The sequence below is a fragment of the Suncus etruscus genome, chromosome 15 (assembly GCF_024139225.1).
Source record: "Suncus etruscus isolate mSunEtr1 chromosome 15, mSunEtr1.pri.cur, whole genome shotgun sequence".
NCBI lineage: Eukaryota > Metazoa > Chordata > Mammalia > Eulipotyphla > Soricidae > Suncus > Suncus etruscus.
The window spans coordinates 74,679,872-74,700,490 of NC_064862.1; the positions used below are offsets into that span (position 1 = coordinate 74,679,872).

Consider the following 20,619-nt stretch of genomic DNA (forward strand, 5'->3'; position numbering starts at 1 on the left):
GCCCAAGTGCACTGGAGTCCCCTCCCTTTGTCAATCTTTGGGTGCCGCACCCCCTGAAGCAGCACCCTGCACCAACTAATAGAGCAAGTGCAAATATCAAACTGAGGAGAAAGGTAGCGTGCAGGGCACCCATCCACACCCCCATACAATTGAGTACCCCAAGTGAAGCTTGCCCTCTGCGATGGAAGACTCCAAGGCCCCCTTCTTCACCTCCCCCCAAACCTCCTGGAAACAGTGTCTGGACATGTTGGGTGCCTACCAGTATGTGCTAACCTTCCTGTTAATGGGTAAGAGTGTCTCAGGATTTCTCCTTGGGGACAGAGCTGGAGTCTCCCAGCAGAATGTGGGGTCAGTGGTCAGAAAATGGCACCAAAGAGCTGAGTTTGTGGCAATTCCCTCTCTGTTGTGCAGGACCGTACTTCACCTTCCTCACCATCTTCCTCCTCTTCAAGCCACTCTGGTTGCTGTCTGTGCTCTATGGGGTCTGGCTGATCATCGACTGGGACACACCCCACCAAGGTGAACCTAGGTGGGGTACACAGTACCTCTTCTCTCTGAGGTTTTATTTGGTGTTTGGGGTCATATCCCAACAATGCTGAGGCTGTTCTCTTGCAGGCTTTTGGGAGTGTGGCACCTAATACGGTTTGAAAACACCACCCCACTCCAAAACTGAGTTACTTCTTCCCTCCACTGCACTCTGTTTCCAGGTTGTTGGAGCTCTAAATGGATTAGGAGTTTTATCATTTGGAAGTACTTCAGGGATTATTACCCCATCAAGGTGACAGGTTGCCTTTCAGTTGCAGACTCTGCTGGGGGAGGAGTTGTAGTCAGGTGTCCCTGGTAGAAACCACTCTCTCATCATGCTCCTTTGGGAGGGGCAGTTGGGGCCATACCCAGTGGGTGATAGTACTTAACCCTCTCCTGGGGTAAATGCTTAGAGATTTTCCATACCTATTAAATATATATATTACACATTATATATATACACATTATATATACACATATATATGTATACACACATCCATATATAAGACCCTGGGGAGCAAATCCAGGTTGGCTTATGTGTAAATGCACTCCCACTATGCTAATCCCTCTGGCCCCCACATCTTGACCCTTTTTATGAGAATGGGGATCTCAAGGCTTCTCTGTTCTTTTTTCCGCTGTCTCTCCCTCTACCCACAACAAGCTGGTCAAGACAGCCGAGCTGCCCCCCTACAGGAATTACGTATTGCTTGCGAACCCTCATGACATCATGTGCATGGGACCTGCCTGCAACTTCCTCTCTGGGAGCACAGGCTCGTTCAAGATCTTCCCGGGACTGAGGTTGAAGTTAAGCACCATGGCCTTCCTCTTCAACCTGCCAGTCTATCGGGATTACCTGATGACCCTAGGTGAGTGACAGGTTCCCCCAGTGCCACGCATGCGCCCCTGTTAGGGTTCGAGATGACACCAGGCACTGAGAGTACAAAAGTGAGTTTATTTGGTTAACCAAGGCCCAAGCCTCATCCCACTAGGGAAGTCTTGGCAAAGACCTGAGTCAAATCTTTAAGCAGTTTATATTGCAATTACAAGCATTAACAGAACAATTATTTCATTGTATGAGGTCTTAACTTATCACTGATTTTTCTGACTCAATCTTGATTATCTAGGGATGCTATAATTCAAAGCCTGGTTTTTGAGGAGGTATCTCTGATTCAAACCTTGGTTATCAAGGGATATTTCTGGTTGTCGGGGGCTACTCTGATACATAACCTGGTTGTTGGAGATACTTTGATTCAAACCTTGGCTGTAAAAGGTTACTCTGATTCAAACTTTTGGTTGTTAAAGGAGCCTTTTTCCAAGATCAGTCAACCCTAGTTCCTTATTCCTGGAGTGCACCAACTTTGGTTTTATTTCTGAGTTAACACTCTCTCTCTCTCTTTTTTTTTTTTTTTTTTTTTTGGTTTTTGGGCCACACCCGGTGACGCTCAGGGGTTACTCCTGGCTATGCGCTCAGAAGTCGCTCCTGGCTTGGGGAACCATATGGGACGCCGGGGGATCGAACCTCGGGTCCGTCCTAGGCTAGTGCAGGTAAGGCAGGCACCTTACCTTTAGCGCCACCGCCCGGCCCCAACTCTCTCTCTCTCTCTCTCTCTCTCTCTCTCTCTCTCTCTCTCTCTCTCTCTCACTCTTTGCCTTCAGCTAGGAGTGAAAAAGTACACTTTACTAGGGTTTGGGCTTGCTTAGTGTAGTGTTCCTTATCATAGAGTTAGAGGGGGAAATTTTAGTTCTTGCATTCCCCTTTTTCTATGCCATAAGGAGGAATCATCCTTCCTTTTACAAGGGTTTGGGAGTTCTAATTAAGATAGTCTTTTCCACCTCAAAACTTCAGAACTTCCTTAAGCAAGCAGAGTACAGAAGCTAAAGCAATGTTAACTGTTAGCCCTCCACCAAATTCCTGCCTAGCTCACCTGGAGAGGCAGATCAGCCCACTTCTGGGAGGGGTCTATGGAAGGTAACAAAAAGGTTGCTTCAGGGGCAGAGGGGATTGACAGGGAGATTCTGAAAGAGAGGCTGGGGAGGAAGGAGCATGGAGAGATAAGAGACAGGTTTAGATGCAGGATGGCTGCAGAGAGGCTGCTTAGAAGATTAGCTTAGAAGCCACACATGGTGGTGAGAACCTAATAAAAAAGCTTCATGTCTCCTGAAATCTGACTGCTTGTGGATCATATCCTCACAGCTACCCTGAATCGCCAGGCCAAAGAAGCTGATGGTGTCTTCCCTGGCCCAGAAAGGATCCACCATCATCCACCACCATCCAGGACTCATTAATTTAATTAATTCTACAGTCAAGCAATGTGTTCTTGTGCTTATTGGGTAGGAATGGGGTAATGATAAGATGTTATGATCTCCTAAAGATAAAGGTATTGAAAAGAATAATCAAGAGTTTAATAAAGTTCATTGAAGATCCATTTAAAGATATTTGAAAAATTAGTTATAGTCAACTTTTGACTGAACAGGAAGAAGCCACATTTGGCTACAGTTTTAAAAGCCTGCCAAAATTAGCGAGTTCTCTTTCTGGTATTCAAATATCATTTTATTTAAATGCCATGTATAACTTATTAGTGGAATTGCTGGTGTCCAGTATGCCTTCTGCTTGTAAGCCCATAGACAGAGGCCAATAGAATAATAAACCTCTACTTTCTTTTTTTTTTTTTTAGTCCATCTCTAACCATGAGATTAAGTTCTTAGTACTCAAATTCTTTATTTGAAAATTATCGGTTGAGATTAATGTCTCTGAAAAAATCTGAGGCACAATGGCTAGACCTCTACTTTCTATATGATATGTAAGAGTAGACATACTTAAATGCTTTTTTTGGTATGTGCTGCAATACTGCTTACCAGATTTACTGTTACTTTCTGCCAAAAATACTGATAAGTGTATCACAAAAAGCTTTATGAATATGGTCATGATTTAGAAAATTGGATCTATAAAAATATGGGAAATCTTTTTTTTTTTTTTTTTTTTTTTGGTTTTTGGGCCACACCCGGTGATGCTCAGGGGTTACTCCTGGCTGTCTGCTCAGAAATAGCTCCTGGCAGGCACGGGGGACCATATGGGACACCGGGATTCGTACCAACCACCTTTGGTCCTGAATCGGCTGCTTGCAAGGCAAACGCTGCTGTGCTATCTCTCCGGGCCCAAAATATGGGAAATCTTATTGTGAGAAGCTCCCCAGACATTAATCAAATAGTTTCAAGATTTTCTGTGTGTTCTGTAATTTTGAGAAAACATTGGCTTTTTCCCTCTCCTTAGCGCCTTCAGTATTTTGGATGTTTTATTGCACTGTGTTGTTTTGCATAAACACAAGATTGTAATAGAAAATCTGGGATCCCAGAACCCTCTTTAGAGAAAGAGAGTTGAAAGGAATAAAGGTTGAATGATAGGAGCAGGTCCAATAATAAGTGGTACTGTTACAAGTACTCAGCTTACTCAGGACGACTGTAAAGGCCTAGGAAATCAGTGATCGGCTAGATCTCTGCCAGCTGGCCAAGCTCAGGTCCTGCTCTCAACAAAGTTTAGAGGACAGAACCTCTCCCAACCATGGAAGGGGTGGGGATAGGATCCCTCCAGAACCCCGAGGTCAGAATCTCTCTCAAATCTGAAGGAGGGTGGGACAGGCTCAGGACACTCAAACAGAAAATGGGAGGACCAAGGCCATTTCCCAGCTTACTGTGTTGATCTGAATGCTGCCCCCTAGACCTCATCTTTATCCTGTTGTGGCATGGAAGTAGTATTAATGCCTTTAGGGGTAAATCACCTGCTCTGTCTTTCACCAATCCCAGGAAACTCTTTAAGTAATGGGATGCCCCAAAATAAAGATTTCTTTAGTATGACTGTGTTTGTGCAAAGAAACAAGACAAATTAGATTATTCATCTATCTTTCAAGGTTTAAGGTGATTGTGGAGAATAAAAAACTATTCTTTTATTTCTGTAAGTGAATTACATGCATTTTAGTAGGTCTATCTGAAAGCCCACTCCTCTGGGGGTAACCAATATGAAAGTGTGCTTACTGGTTGAAATAGATCAGGTTATAAAGAACTGAAAGCTATAAATACAATCACCAGTCTGAATAAGGAAAACCCAACCTGAATAGGAGAAGTAACTCAGAGCTGTGTTTATTGCCTTCTCCTCCAGGCAACCTCTGTAACACTAGGGAGCATATTCTGAGGAAGGCTGGTAGAGTGACTGCACAGATATCAAAAGTCATTAGGGAAATTATATCACCCTAATTTTTTTTTGTTTTTTTTTTTGGGTCACACCCAGCGATGCTCAGGGGTTACTCATGGCTGTCTGCTCAGAAATAGCTCCCGGCAGGCACGGGGGACCATATGGGACACCGGGATTCGAACCAACCACCTTTGGTCCTGAATCGGCTGCTTGCAAGGCAAACGCCGCTGTGCTATCTCTCCGGGCCCTGTCTAATTGATTTAATTATTTTCAGGTGTTAAAAATGCAGAACCCTCGGGGGCCGGGCGGTGGCGCTGGAGGTAAGGTTCCTGCCTTGCCTGCGCTAACCTAGGACGGACCGCGGTTCGAACCCCCGGCGTCCCATATGGTCCCCCAAGAAGCCAGGAGCAACTTCTGAGCGCATAGCCAGGAGTAACCCCTGAGCGTCACAGGGTGTGGCCCAAAAACCAAAAAAAAAAAAAAAAAAAAAAAATGCAGAACCCAGCCTGTCAATTGCCTCTTTAACAACTAAGGAGAATGAGGTAGGGACTATAGTCCCTTGTCTGCTTTAATTCAATGATCTAAGGCCACTGACACCCACTGGAAATTATATTATGTCTATCTATCCCAGAGGTTGGGACAAGTAGCAATAATTAAATGGACACTGACATTTAAAGAGGATGGGAGGTATAAGGAAAGAAGGAGCAAAGATTGTGGTTTCTCTAGAAATGTTAAGGGTAAAAAAACTAAACACCAGTGGAGGAGGCAGTTCTCTTGGATCAGGAGCAAAAAAAAAAAAAAAAAAAAAAAAAAGCCCCGGAATAACAGCTAATTAAGCTACAAAAACCTTTCCAAAGGAACCTCCCCTATCCTTGCTGAGCAGATTTATAAGGATTCCTGTATATTCATCTGACTCAACTTCCAGAACCAGGGCAGAATGAAGATCATCCTGATGTACCAGCCAATAGCAGTGGCTGTGGGAATGCTGACAAGAATGAACATCTGATTTATTTGTGGACTGTACTGGGACTATTTTCCAGCTATAGTTGTAGAGTTTGTGGGTCAAATTGTCACACTGGGGACCCTCCACAAGTGTTTTCACTATTGAGGTGTCCTACCTGAGGTGAAACAACCATAAATATTGATGTTGGAATATAATGTGTCTTGACATGAAGATGACATTGCTTTGCCTCTGTACTCTGCTTAAGGAAGTTCTGCAGTTTTGAGTTGGAAAAGACTACCTAAAGTAGAACCCCTAAACCCTTGTACAAGGGAGGATGATTCCTCCCTGTGGCAAAGACAGAGGGGGGAATGCAAGAACCAAGATTCCCCCTCTAACTCTAGACTAAAAGAAGCCCAAACCCTAGCTGAAGGTAGAGAGAGAGTTAACTTAGAAATGAAACCAAAGTTGATGCCCTCTAGAACTAGGAGTTGACGGAGCTTGAAAAAAGTCTCCCTTAAAAAAAACCCAAAAGTTTGAATCAGAGTAATTCTTGAGAGAAAGGGTCTGAATCAGTTTCTCCTGACAACCACGTTCTGTATCAGAGTATCTTCCTGACAAACAGGAATATCCCTAGACAACCAAAGAAATCACCAATTAAGACATTTAAGAAATAAAATGAGGGGCCGGGCGGTGGCGCAAGAGGTAAGGTGCCTGCCTTGCCTGCGCTAGCCTTGGACGGACCGCGGTTCGATCCCCCGGTGTCCCATATGGTCCCCCAAGCCAGGAGCAACTTCTGAGCGCATAGCCAGGAGTAACCCCTGAGCGTCAAAGGGTGTGGCCCAAAAACCAAAAAAAAAAAAAAAAAAAGAAATAAAATGATTATACTGTTACTGCTTGTGATTTACTACTTGAAGATTTCACTTGGGGTTCTTGAAGTTCAGTTAACCAATTAAACTCCATTTTGCATTTGGCATTATCTGAGACGGTCTTTGACTCTCAGAACCGGGTGTCAATTTGAAACCTAACACCCCCAGACTGAAAGTCATGGTCTACCTCCCATATAGGTTTGTGCTCAGTGAGCCGCCAGGGCCTGGATTTCCTGATGTCCAGTCGCCCCTTGGGACAGGTCGTGGTGATCATGGTGGGGGGGGGTGCCCAGGAGGCATTGGACGCCATCCCCAGTAAGCACTGTCTGACACTGCACGACTGCAAAGGACTTGTGCACCTGGAGCTGAGGCATGGGTGAGTGTGAGTGGGGGGGGGGTACCACTGGGTGTAGGGTGAGCACCCTCCTAGCCCTCTGACCTCCTGAGTCCTATAAAGGTATGGTGTGTGCCTTGCACACTGAAATTCAGTAGGCCTGGAGATAAAGAAAAATAGAGCTTAGTCCTGCAGAGAGGGCTTCGAGGGCAGAGACACAGAGCCAGGTGTTGTGGCTACTTCCTGCTCTCCCAGAAACCCCAGGCTTGTAAGTGCAAACAAGACAGCTGATCCCAGAGGGCAGAGCTCTACCTGGCTCCCTGTCCTGATACAGGACACCCCGTATCAGAGGATGCTTCCTACCCCATCAATTATGCTTGGCTGGTGACTCATAAGATTCTGTGGGTTGGGAGTGCAGAGGCAAGTAAAAACCTTGGAACCCATTACACTGATTAAGTGGAGCCCATACTGCACCCCAGTGATGTCACACAGTGAACAGTGATGTCAACACAGTGGTTGTCAGCTGAGTCAAAGCCTTCTCTGCAGAGCTAGGAAGAGGCCGCCTGGGGCTTGTGGGAAACCCAGTATCAGGCACTTTCTTCCAGAAGCTTCTTTGCAGCTAGAATTTGCCTGTCCAGGGACTGCAACCTTCTGGGTGCTCTTTCATGGGGTACCCTGTCTATCCCCACAGGGCCTCCCTGGTGCCCGTGTACTCGTTCGGGGAGAACGGTATCTTCAGGGTCAAGAGCTTCGAGGAGGGCAGTGGCAGTATGCTGCATAGATCATCTTCAAGAAGATTACAGGCATCTCTTCATGCATCTTCTGGGGGCACAGCCTCTTCTCCCCGAATTCCTGAGGGCTTCTGCCCCTGCCCAAGCCCATCACCACTGTGAGTAAATCCTGCCAGCTCCCCAGGGAAACACGGGGCAGGGTACCCCACTGCACATGCCCACTGGCCTTGTCTTTCACAGTGGGCGGCCCCATCCCAGTGCCCCAGGTGCTCCAGCCCTCCAAGGACCAGGTGAACCACTACCACCAGCTCTACATGCGCGAGCTGCAGCAGCTGTTCGAGGAGCATAAGGCCAGCTATGGGGGTGCCTGTCTCTGTGCAGCTCACCTTAGTCTAGGAACCTTCTTCATCACACCCTCCCATTCCCAAACTTCCTGGCCTTGCATTCTGTGAAAACCCCATTTTCTATCTTCTCCCAATAAAGCTGGTAGAACAAGAGGAGCCAAGAATTCTTGCTCTGGGGGCTGAAGTGATGGTGTAGTGGGGGTACGCAAGGGAGGCCTTGCATAAGTTGAATTTGGCTTCATAACCAGTATTCCAGGAGTGATCTCTGAGCTCAGAAACCAGAAATAAACCTCCAAGTGCTGACAAGAAAAAAGAGAGAGAGAGAAAGAAAGAAAAATGTTCAGGCTCTGGCTCTAGAGGGAGCTAGCCCAGGCAATGCACCCCATTTGGGCGTTTGTGCCTAGAGACACTTCTGATGCCAGAGTTGGGTCCTGGCTCAGATTCTCTTTTTTTGGGGGGGAGGGGTGTTGTTTCCAGTGTGGCCAGGGCTACATCCTGTTGGGGCCTCCTCATTCACAAAGATGGATTTTCTAGGGGTCACCCCAGCAATGCTTGGCCTGTAGGCACTACTCCCATCACAGCTGCCCCTGTCATGTTGGGGACACGGGTAGTGGGTATGCAGCAGATTGAGCCTAGCAGGGCCTTCCAGAGGGAATGAGGCGGCCCTAGTAGCTGAGACTGAGAATTCTCTCTCTCTCTCCACACACACACACACACTCATACAGTCACACAATCACACTCATGTACACACAACACAATCACACAATACTCATCATGCATTCACACAATCCTCAAACATGCATGTATACTCACATACACACATATAACTATAAACATAGTCTCACATATATTGATGACCACAAGTTATCACACACATACACACATTCATACACTCACACATTCACACTGTATTGCCTTGTATGCAACTGACCCAAGTTTGATTCCTGGCACCCCATATGTCTCCTGAGACCCAGGAGTGATCCCTGAGCAGTTAGAAAGCCCAGAGCACCACAGGTTGTGGCCCCAAGCATATTTTTTAAATAATAGAATAAAAAATTTAAAGTAACAATAATTTAGGACTAGTGATATAGCTAAAGAGAAGAGCACATGGTTTACATATATACTAAGACTTTGGGTTCTGTACCAGGCTCTACAGATGCTCCTGTACTGGCACCTGTCCTTCACCTGAAGTGAAGAAAAAAAATTAAGTTGGTCCTCATATCTGGAGAGGGTATGGAAATAGGGTGGGTTGGGTTGGGTCTTTGGACCATATTGTTAGGCCACAAACATGACTTGATACTAGCGCATGAAGGGGCCCTGATCCCAGCCTAAAAAATGTGCCTGGCGGCGGCTGCAGGGGCGAACAGGACGCACTTCGTGGGCCTGAGCGTTGGGGCCGGGCCGGGCTCGGCGGGCGGCGGCGGGAGGAGGGCGGCGCGGCGGCGGCGGCGGCCATCCAGGAGCACGGGCCGGAGCACTGGTTCTCGCAGTGGGAGCGCCAGTGCCTGGCCGAGGCGGAGGCAAAGCAGGACGAGCTGCTGCGGCCCGAGCTGCGCGACGAGGCGGCGGGCGTGGCGCACCCCGAGCACAAGCAGCAGAAGCTCGTGCTGGCACCTCTTCCAGAACTCGGCCAGGGCCGCCTTGCAGCTCTACAAAGACCGAGTGTGTCAGCAACCTGGACTTTCTCTCTGGGTCCCTTTCCAAAACGCAGCCACCGCAGTCACCAATCTCTACAAAGAAAGCGTGGATACCCATCAGCGAAGCTTTGATATTGGAATTCAGATTGGCTACCAGCGGCGCAATAAGGATGTGTTGCCTTGGGTAAAAAAAGCGCAGAAGAACTATGCGCAGAGAAGATTTGATCAGCTTCCTGTGTGGAAAAGTTCCTCCACCACGAAACTCTAGAGCTACCCAAGACTGACTGTAGTGTCCCCTAACAGAGCTGCTTCAACAGAAACTAGTTCATCTGTAGAGACTGATTTGCAACCCTTCCGGGAAGCATGGTAAAGCCGTTTAAACCTCTTTCTTTGGAAAAAATGGTTAAGGGTGTGCCTGTGGACCCATTGTCACACGTAGGGTTAGGTCCAGCTATATATTATTATTTTTTTTTAAATCTTGTCTACTACAGTAATCACTTGCTCTAGACATGTTTAAATAGAATATAAGCTTAGAACTAGCGGGCAGTGTTTGGATGTTAGCTAGCTGGTTCTAAGAGGAGTTTTTAAAAGAGTCAATCTGAGCTTATTTATTGGTGTTGCTGCATAACACAACCTTATGCAACATTCGCATTTGTATACACTTTAATCGTCTGTGTTTTCTTCGTTTTCTTAGTCAAGGAGGAGGATCTGTCTTAATTCTGTTACACTCACATTTCTGGGAGTGTCTAGTCCGTGACCAGTAATTAAGATCAGTGCGTTACTGGGCTAGATCTTATGTAGGAACTCACGCAGTGTTCCTGAGTTAACTTGAAAATGCCCGTAGAGGACAGAGGTGACCTAAGTAGGAGTGTACAGATGAAAGAATAATCACCTTTCTTGTGTCAGTTGTCTTTTAGTTAGATGCTTGCATTGCTAGTCAGGACTGCCAGAGACCTGGATCACTACCATATCCAGGCTAGAACTGCCGTAAAAAGGCTTTCATGACACGGAGTTAGTTGAGTAGTTGGAGTGTTTGGGGTAGTTAGTGAATATGAGTGTGGTTGGTTGATCCCTAATACAGACTTCCAAGTAGAACTGGGAGAGGTGCATCCATGCGACAATGTTCAGTGTTGTCATTCAGTTAAAAACAACAGAAGCCCTGGCTGAAGATAAGATTTTATTGAGGTTCTCTGACTGCAGATGACAAATGACAGTGCAGATAGAAGTAACTTGGACTAGTGAGTTAGGCCATAGTTTTGTCGAAAATCAACCTTTTGGGGCTATAGTGTAGGCTGTTTAAAACTAGCCTGTACAAAAAATGGCTATATGTATAAAAGCTCCTGTATCATTGTAATGAATGCATTATAGGTTGTTTTCTGTCAGACCCATACTGAAAACTACTGTGAAAACAAGCTGACAAAACTTTTGTTTGTTTTTGGACCACACACAGCGATACTCAGGGGTTACTCCTGGCTATGCACTCAGAAATCGCTCCTAGCTTGGGGGACCATATGGGATACCAGCCTAGGTTCGTCCTAGGCTAGCATGGGGCTAGGCAGACCTCTTACCGCTAGATCGCTCTGGCCCAAAGTTTTGTCTTTTAAAGTTATTTTAAGAGGTAGGATCGAAAGTGGACTTACAGTCACTTATTTCATTTATTATCATTTTTGGGTTGGGGCACACCCGGCATTGCGCAGAGGTTACTCCTAGCTATCTGCTCAGAAATAGCTCCTGGCAGGCACGGGGGACCATATGGGACGCTGGGATTCGAACCAACCACCTTAGGTCCTGGATCGGCTGCTTGCAAGGCAAACACCGCTGTGCTATCTCTCCGGCCCTTATTTTTATTTTATTTTATTTTATTTTATTTTATTGGATTTTGGGTCACACTGGGCTGTGCTTAGGGGTTCCTCCTGGCTCTATGCTCAGAAATCGCCCCTGGCAGGCACCGGGGATCCTATGGGATGCCAGGATTCGAACCACCATCCTTCTGCATGAAAGGCAAACGCCTTACCTCCATGCTCTCTCTCCTACCCCCATTTTGTTTTATCTTTGTGTGTCACACCTGGTGGTGCTCAGGGCTTACTCCTAGTTCTGAGCACAGGGATTGTTCCTTGTGTGGCTTGTGGGACCATGTGTCATGACAGGGATTGAACCCAGACCAGTAAGTACTGTGCAAGGCAAGGAGGGCCTGTCTCTCAGGCTCCAAAGTGGGTCATATCCCTTCACTCAAACCCCCATTCTGAGTTTATTTATGATAGGTATGGACACAAAAATATTTTGCTGTGGGAGTGTCCGTGATGAAATTGATAGATACAGTACTTTGAACTTATGGAATTAAAGAGGTTCAAATCTTTTGGGAAATAGAAGTGTACATAGTTTGTCAGGCTATGTTAGCACATGGTAGTTGGTATAGCTGCCTCCTCTCAAAATCCTCTTTATTCTGAAATTATGATTCATTCCGTACTGCTGGTATGTTTTCTATATCATGTTCTGCCATAAATTAAAATATTTAAGAAACATAAATGCCACTCTTATTAATGTAGTTATATACATTGTAAAAAAGTTAAGCCAGCTTCCCTAACAGCTTTTATATGCTCTAATTTTCATTGCATTTCCCTAAATTGAATTTATTTAATGTGGTTTTTTTCATACCTTGGGAGTTCTTAGGAAGACTATTTGTAATTTTGACTGAGTATAAAAAAGAGTTTGAAAAGTTTTAATTATAAAACTATTGTTAGCAAAGTAATCCTTTCCTTCAATAAACTTAAGTAGCATTAATTCAAAATAAAAAAAAATGTGCCTAATGGTTGTTAGAGCAATGGCCCTGGAGAAATATCAAGCATTTATGCAATTTTTTGCTACACAACAGAATGAAACAGATAAAGAGGAAGAGAGAAAGAGATGAGAGAAAGAAAGAAAGAAAGAAAGAAAGAAAGAAAGAAAGAATAAGAAAGAAATAAAGAAAGAAAAAAGAAAGAAAAAAAGAAAGAAAGAAAGGAAGAAAGAAAGAAGAATGAAAGAAAAAAGATAGAAGAAAGAAAGAGAGCGAAAAAGAAAGAGAGAAGGAGGGAGGGAGAGGAAGGAAGGGAAGGGAAGGAAGGAAGGAAGGAAGGAAGGAAGGAAGGAAGGAAGGAAGGAAGGAAGGAAGAAGGAAGGAAGGAAGGAAGGAAGGAAGAGAGAAAGAAAGAAAGAAAGAGAGAGAAAAAGGAATAAAGAAAGAGAGAAAAAGAAAGAAAGAAAGAAACAGAAATAGAAAGAAACAGAGAAAGAAAGAAAAAAAGAAAGAAAGAAGGAATGAAGGAAGGAAGGAAGGAAGGAAGGAAAGAAAGAAAGAAAGAAAGAAAGAAAAGAAAAAAGAAAGAAAGAAAAAAAAGAAAGAAAGAAAGAAAGAAAGAAAGAAAGAAAAAGAAAGAGGAGGGAGGGACGAAAGGGAAGGAAGGAAAGAAAAGGAAGGAAGGAAGGAAGGAAGGAAGAGAAAGAAGAAAGAAAGAAAGAAAGAAGAAAGAAAGAAAGAAAGAAAGAAAGAAAGAAAAAAGAAAGAAAGAAAGAAAGAAAGAAAAAGAAAAAAGAAAAAAGAAAAAGAAAGAAAGAAAGAAAGAAAGAAAGAAAGAAAGAAGAAAGAAAGAAGAAAGAAAGAAAAAAGAAAGAAAGAAAGAAAGAAAGAAAGAAAGAAAGAAAATACCACCATTTTTGCCAACTTGTGGCCCCTCATAACTGGCCAAGATTAAATCTTGAACATCAAGGTCTAATAAAATTCCAATAAGATGATCAGATGTGTGGCTGGAGGACTTTTCCTTTCACATGGCCAACCTGGGTTCAATCTCAGGCACTCAGAGTATCTCCTGAGCCCATTAGGTCCCAAGAGCCACTGGAGTCCCCTCCCCATGTCAATCTTTGGGTGTCCCCGCCCAGTGTAGCCACACCCTGCAGCAACTTATAGAGCCAGTGCAAATATCAGACTAAGGAGAAAAGTAGCAAGTAGGGCACCCACACAGCTGAGCATCCCAAGTAAAGTTTGCCTGCCAGGATGGAAGACTGCAAGGCCCCCGTCTCTACCTCCCCCCAAACCTCCTGGAAACAGTGTCTGAACATCCTAGGTGCCTACCAACATGTGATGACCTTTCTCTTCATCGGTGAGTCAGGATCAGGGTACTTCCTATGTTATGGGCTGGAGCCTCCCTGTAGGATATAGGTTCAGAGGTCTCATATGTGCCACTGATGAGGTGAGTTTGCTGCAATTCTCTCACTGCTCTGCAGGACCGTCCCTCACCTTGCTCACCATCTTTCTCCTCTTCACGAAGCTCTGGTGGCTGTCTGTGCTCTATGGAGTCTGGCTGATCATCGACTGGGACACACCCCAGAAAGGTGAAGCCAGATGAGGCAGGGAATTCCCATTCTCTCTGAGGTTTTGTTTGGTGTTCGGGATGATATCCCAACAATGCTGGAGGCTGTTCTCTTGCAGGGGCTGGGGAGTGTGGCACCTCATAAGATCTGACACCGCCACCCCTTCTGAAAATGAGTTGCTTCTTCCTTCCACTGCACTTCTTTTTCAGGTGGCCGGAGCTCCAAATGGTTTAGGCGTTGTATGTTTTGGAACTACGTCAGGGATTATTTCCCCATCAAGGTGACAGATTGCCTTCTTGCTGCAGACTCAGCTGGAGGAAGGGGTGTAGGCTGGTGTCCCTGGCCAAATCCACTCTCCCATCATGTTCCTTTGGGGGAGGTGTTTGGGGCCATACCCCAACCAGTACTTATTCATCCAGTACTTATTCGGTCCTGACTCTACTTAGAGATTACCCTAGCAAAATATAGATATAATATATACATATATAGGTTTAGGGGACCCTATATATAGGGTGCTAGAGAGAAAACCCAGGTTGGCCTGTGTGCAAATGCCCTCCCCATTGTGCTATGGCTCTGGTCCCCACATCTTGACCTCCTTATGAGAATGGGACTCTCAAGGCCTCTGTGCTCTTCCTCCCGCTGTCTTTCCCCCTTTACCTCCCACAAGCTGATCAAGACAGCTGAGCTGCCCCCTGACCGGAACTACATACTATGCGGCCACCCTCATGGCATCATGAATACAGGCCCCCTCGGTAACCTCGCCACTGGGAGCACCGGCTTTTTTGACCTCTTCCCAGGGTTGCACTTGAATTTAGCTGCCCTGTCAACACTCTTATACCTGCCAATCTATCGGGATTACCTCATGGCCCTAGGTGAGTACCTGGGTTCCCCAATGCCGCCCCTGTGCCCCCAAACTGAGGATCAAGGTCGCCTTCCCGCAGGCCTGTGCTCCGTGAGCCGCCAGAGCCTGGATTTCTTGCTGTCCAGTCGCCCCTCGGGGCAGGCCGTGTTCATCGTAGTGGGAGGAGCCCATGAAGCTCTGGATGCCATCCCCGGGGTGCACCGTCTGACCCTGCGCAACCGCAAAGGCTTTGTCCGCCTGGCTCTGAGGCATGGGTGAGTGTGAGTGAAGGGCACTGCCAAGTATAGGGCGAGTACCTTCCTAGCCCTCTAACCTCTGAGCCCTGCAGGAGGGGGACATGTGACCCTGCCACTGAAGCCCTGTGGGCACAGAGCCTGTTGATGAGCTCAGGAGTTGGGAGGAGCCAATAGGAGGTAGCACAGAGGTCAGTGTGCACCTTAGGCACCAAAGTCCTCCCTGTTGTTCCTGGAACTAATAGGGGAGCCCAGGAGTGCCCAGCACCAATTCCTGGGCTTCTCGGATTGCATCTGTGGCTCATAATCACTGCTTGGAACACACCACTTTAAAGTATTTTAACACCGAGGCTGAGCAATGGCACCGTGGGTAGGCATTTACGTTGGACATGCTGACCCAGCTTCAATCCCCAGCGTCACTTAAAATCCTCTGAGCCTCCCAGGAGTGATGTGTGAGTGAGAGTCAGCAGGTACTCCTCAGAACAACCTGGTGCGTCCCAAAACCAATAAATAAATAAATAAATAAATAAATAAATAAATAAATAAATAAATAAATAAAAGAATGGGTAACATTGGGGGCCCTTCCCCTCATACAGGCAAAGCCTGTGGAGTGTTTCTTTATATGACATGAAGATTAGGCCTGCAGAGTGGGCTGCTGGTGGGCACAGACACAGCGCCAGGTTTCAGGGCTCTTTCCCGCTCTGCTAGAATCTCCATCCCTGGAAGTCCCAATGAGACAGTGGGTCCCAGTGGGTAGAGCCCTGCCTAGCCTCTACAGCCCACTCTGTATCTGGGGGCGCCCCTTCCCCCATCAATAACACTTGGGCTGGTGACTCATGAGAATCTCTGAGTTGAGAATGCAGAGGGAAATGGAAGCCTGGGATCGAGTCCTCCACGGATTTGGTGGAGTTCGTCTTGCACCACAATGACTAGTGAGGTCGATGCAGTGACATCAGCTGAGGCCAAGCCTTGAAGCAGAGCTAGGACGAGGCAGCCGGGGGCTTTCTGGAAACCCAGCATCAGGCACTTTCCTCCAGAAACTCCTTAGCAGCTGGAATTTGCCGGCCCAAGGACTGCAACCCTCTGGGCACCATTTCGTGCAGTGCCTCATCTCTTGCTCTGCAGGGCCTCCTTGGTTCCTGTGTACTCTTTCGGGGAGAATGATATCTTCAGGGTCAAGAGCTTCAAGGAGGGCACCTGGCAGTATGCAGCACAGGTCACCTTCAAGAAGATTACAGGCTTCTCTCCCTGCATCTTCTGGGGGCGCAGCCTCTTCTCCCCAAATTCCTGGGGGCTGCTACCCCTGCCCAAGCCCATCACCACTGTGGGTAAGTCCCGCTGGCTCCCTAGGGAAGGCAAGGGCAGGTACCCCATGGTGCATGCCCACTGGCCCTGTCTCCCGCAGTGGGCCGCCCCATCCCAGTGCCCCAGGTGCTCCAGCCCTCCGAGGACCAGGTGAACCACTACCACCAGCTCTACATGCGTGAGCTGCAGCAGCTGTTCGAGGAGCACAAGGCCAGCTGTGGGGTGCCTGCTTCTGAGCAGCTTACCTTTGTCTAGAAACCCCCTTTATCACACCCTCCCACTTCCCCAGCATCCTGGCCCCACCCCCATGCTGGGAAACCCCCATCTTCTATTTTATCCCAATAAATCTGGTAGAACAAAAGGAGCCAAGAATTCTTGTGCTGGGGGCTGAAGTGATGGTGCGTTGGGGAAGGTGCGGCCTTGCATGTGTCACATTTGGTTTTGATAACCAGCATCCCCATAGAGTCCCCCAAGACTGCCAGGAATGATCCCTGAGCACAGAATCCAGAAATAACCACAGGGCAGAAGTGATAGTTCAGCAGTAGGTCATTTACTTGCACACAGCTGACCCAGGTCAGCCCCAGTTTCGATTCCTGGTATCTCATATGGTTCCCCGAGCCTACTAGGAGTGACTACTGAGTGCAGAGCCAGAAGTAACCCCTGAGTGCCACGTGGGGTGGCCCCCAAACCAAAACCTAAACAAATCATAAAAGAAAGAAACTACCAAATGGAACCAAAAAAAAAAAAAAAAGGAAGAAAAAGAATAAAAGAAAGAAACTAGGGGCCAGAGAGATAGCATGGAGATAAAGTGTTTGCCTTGTATGCAGAAGGACGAAGGTTCAAATCCTGGCATCCCATATGGTCCCACATGCCTGCCAGGGGTGATTTCTGAGCCTAGAGCCAGAAGTAACTCCTGAGTGCTGCCGAGTGTGACCCGAGAGAGAGAGAGAGAGAGAGAGAGAGAGAGAGAGAGAGAGAGAGAGAGAGAGAGAGTGAGAGAGAAGGAAGGAAGGAAGGAAGGAAGGAAGGAAGGAAGGAAGAAAGAAAGAAAGAAAGAAAGAAAGAAAGAAAGAAAGAAAGAAAGAAAGAAAGAAAGAAAGAAAGAAAGAAAGAAAGAAAGAAAGAAAGAAAGAAAGAAAGAAAGAAAGAAGAAAGAAAGAAAGAAAAAGAAAGAGAGAGAGAGAAGGAAGGAAGGAAGGAAGGAAGGAAGGAAGGAAGGAAGGAAGAAGAAAAGAAAGAAAGAAAGAAAAAGAAAGAAAGAAAGAAAGAAAGAAAGAAAGAAAGAAAGAAAGAAAGAAAGAAAAAGAAAGAAAGAAAAAAAGAAAGAAAGAAAAAGAGAGAGAGAGAGAGAGAGAAGGAAGGAAGGAAGGAAGGAAGAAGGAAAAAGGAAGGAAGGAAGAAGGAAAGGAAGGAAGGAAGGAAGGAAGGAAGGAAGGAAGGAAGGAAGGAAGGAAGGAAGAGAAAGAAAGAAGGGATGGAGGGATGAATGAAGGGAGGGAAGGAGGGAGGGAAAGAAGGAAGGAAGGAAGGAAGGAAGGAAGGAAGGAAGGAAGGAAGGAAGGAAGGAAGGAAGGAAGGAAGGAAGGAAGGAAGGAAGGAAGGAAGGAAGGAAGGAAGGAAGGAAGACACTAAAAAACAGAAGCTCTGGCTCTAGAGGGAGTTCAGGCAATTCATCTTATTTGGGGATTCATGCCTAGAGACACTTCTCATGCCAGAACTGGTTCCTAGGTCAGGTCATTCTTCAGGGGATGGTCTGTTTCCAGTGTTGCCTGAATCAGGGGTCGGCAACCTGCGGCTCGGGAGCCACATGTGGCTCTTTCCACTTTTAACGTGGATCTTCTGTGTGCCAGGCAGCCGCTCCAAGAGTCAGGACTCTGCTCCTAGCCTCTTTCAGTGCGCACCCTGTGGCTCTCAAAATGAATTTCAATCGTGGTTTTGGCGAGATTTGGCTCCTTGGCTCTCAAAATGAATTTCAATCGTGGTTTTGGCGAGATTTGGTTCCGCTGAAAAAAAAGGTTGCCGACCATGGCCTGAACTATATCCACTTGGGGCCACCTCCTCCACAAAGGTGGATGTACTAGGGGTCACCCTAGCAGTGCTTGAGCTGTAGACACCACTCCCATCACTACTGTTGGGTTACACCTTATTTTACTCAAAACAAAGATCATCCAGGGTTTCTTTGTATGTTTGTTTACAACTTGGATTTACCCCCAAAGAGAGATTGTCTTATTTGGTAACCTGGGTGGGTTTACAGCCCCACCCAGGGATGGTCCCTGTACTCAATAAAAATGGTAGTTCTCGCAAACAGCAGGGGCTTCATACTAGGTAAAACATAGCCAGACTATATGTGTTTCACTCTCAGCCTGCTCTGGATAATTTCTTGCGTGACTCTGATTCACCTGGGTTTGGAGATCAGGTGTATGGAGTAATTTTACAACTGCCCCTTGCCTTGTTAGCGGACACGAGGAGAGGGCATGTAGCAGATTAAGCCCAGAGAGCCTTTGAAAAGGGAGTGAAGCAGCCATGGTTGCTGAGGCTGAGAATTCACACACACACACACACACACACACACACACACACACACACTCACACTTTCACACACACAAACATTTATGTACACACATTCACTGTCAGACTTATTATGCGCTCACACAATGTTCAAACACTTCAAACATGCATATGCACTCACACACATACAACCACACACATAGTTTCACACACATCAACGATTACAAGTTGTCATACACTCGTATTTATGCAGTCACACATGCTACATCATATGAAATACAGAACCTCAAATTTCAGATATTCACTTGTTCCCATCAGAATATAAATATGTATATGTCACCCCTTATTCAGATTCAATTCATATTCATTCCATTTCAATGTTGAAATAAGGCAAAGACCATTTGCTAGACCTATGGCAACACAATATGTCTTTTTGTTTTGTTTTGTTTTGTTTTTTGTTTTTGGGTCACACCCGGCAGGGTTCAGGGGTTACTCCTGGCTCTCCACTCAGAAATCACTCCTGGCAGGCTCGAGGGACCATATGGGATGCCAGGATTTGAACCATCGACCTTCTGTGTGCAACGTGAAAGCCCTACCTCCACGCTATCTCTCCAGCCCAACACAATATATCTTTAAACATAAAAATCCTTGCAGCAAGAAATAGCTATTTTAAGCAAATCTAAATTAGATATTACAAAGATTGATAAATTATTTACAGATTTATGGTTAATGTTAAAACTTTAAACGAGGGGTCTCAAACTCAATTTACCTGGGGGCCACAGTAGGCAAAGTCGGGGTGATCCTTGAGTGCAAAGTCAGTAGTAAGCCTTGAACATTGGGGGGTGTGATCCAAACAACTAAAACAAAACAAAACAAAAAAAGATTTCTCTAGGGCAGAGCCACAAAATGTTGTACGGAGGGCCCCAAAGGGCCCGCGGGCCGCGAGTTTGAGACCCCTGCTTTAAGCCCTTTGATTTGGAATCACTGGGTGGCAACTGCCTGAATTGGTCTTTTGATTTTAGTGATTGGCATTATACTGGCTCACTTATTACTGTTTTCCATTGAAGATGTATATGTGGAATTAGCCATCATTTGTTTCAAACATTAAAAAAGATAAATGCTTCAAAATCTCCCATGTAAACAGACCCTGAGAACCCAAGAAGGCCTTAACTACCTGAGAAAGGGTCTTTTAAAAAAGTTGTCTACTATTGTAGAAACTTTTCACTGCCTATACTTGCAGAGAGGGCATTTGAAAAAGTAGCACCTGTAAGAAAGGAAGCTTGGAGAATAACCTGTACTGACAGGTATTAGAGCCCTGAAAAACCTTTGTTCTCTGTCCAAGAGGCATTCAGGAACAAAGGGGATGTAGCATAAATATTATTTGAGACATAACTTCATCTGACATCCTAAAGATTACTCAGATCTAACATTGCATAAATTTAAGTATTCTTTACCTACTCTTACATAATAATTATTACTCATTTTTCTTAGAGCCTATCTAAATGATTACTCAAATATATAAACACATCTTATTAGGAACATTTGCATAGATTTAAGTATTCTTCCTTTATTCTTACAGAATAATTCTGACTCTCAAATCTAGCTTCGCTGTTAGCCTACATGCATTCATATTAAGGGTTAACATTTTAAGTCCTAGTCAGCATGCAGGAACTAGAATTAGGCCATAACAATTAATAACACCAGTCTCTGGGAATTGACCTTCCTAGTTAAAAATCCTCAGATAGCAAAAGTAGCTCATGAGTGAAACTGCCCTTGTCCGAATATGCCTTGAACAATT

The 20,619-nt window shown here is 45.8% G+C and overlaps 1 protein-coding gene and 2 pseudogenes across 1 annotated transcript; all 3 read left to right on the forward strand.

The window, feature by feature from the left end:
- Window positions 1–181: 181 nt before the first annotated feature.
- Window positions 182–8,587, forward strand: LOC126029934 (2-acylglycerol O-acyltransferase 3-like; annotated as a pseudogene).
- A 575-nt stretch (window positions 8,588–9,162) lies between these two features.
- On the forward strand, window positions 9,163–10,998 carry LOC126029936 (telomere attrition and p53 response 1 protein-like; annotated as a pseudogene).
- A 2,598-nt stretch (window positions 10,999–13,596) lies between these two features.
- LOC126029937 (2-acylglycerol O-acyltransferase 3-like) lies at window positions 13,597–16,568 on the forward strand. Its single transcript, XM_049788167.1, has 7 exons — window positions 13,597–13,702; window positions 13,827–13,934; window positions 14,123–14,193; window positions 14,581–14,785; window positions 14,855–15,029; window positions 16,134–16,336; window positions 16,414–16,568. The coding sequence occupies exons 1-7, from the start codon at window positions 13,597–13,599 to the stop codon at window positions 16,566–16,568; spliced, it is 1,023 nt and encodes a 340-aa protein (XP_049644124.1).
- The last annotated feature ends 4,051 nt before the right edge of the window (window positions 16,569–20,619 follow it).

What these genes read in the sequence shown, in the direction of transcription:
- LOC126029937 (XM_049788167.1), top strand. Translation starts at nt 13,597, where the DNA reads ATGGAAGACTGCAAGGCCCCCGTCTCTACCTCCCCCCAAACCTCCTGG. An exon ending in CTGGGACACACCCCAGAAAG is followed by an intron (nt 13,935 to 14,122) that starts GTGAAGCCAGAT and finishes CTTCTTTTTCAG; the next exon opens with GTGGCCGGAGCTCCAAATGG. An exon ending in GGATTACCTCATGGCCCTAG is followed by an intron (nt 14,786 to 14,854) that starts GTGAGTACCTGG and finishes GCCTTCCCGCAG; the next exon opens with GCCTGTGCTCCGTGAGCCGC.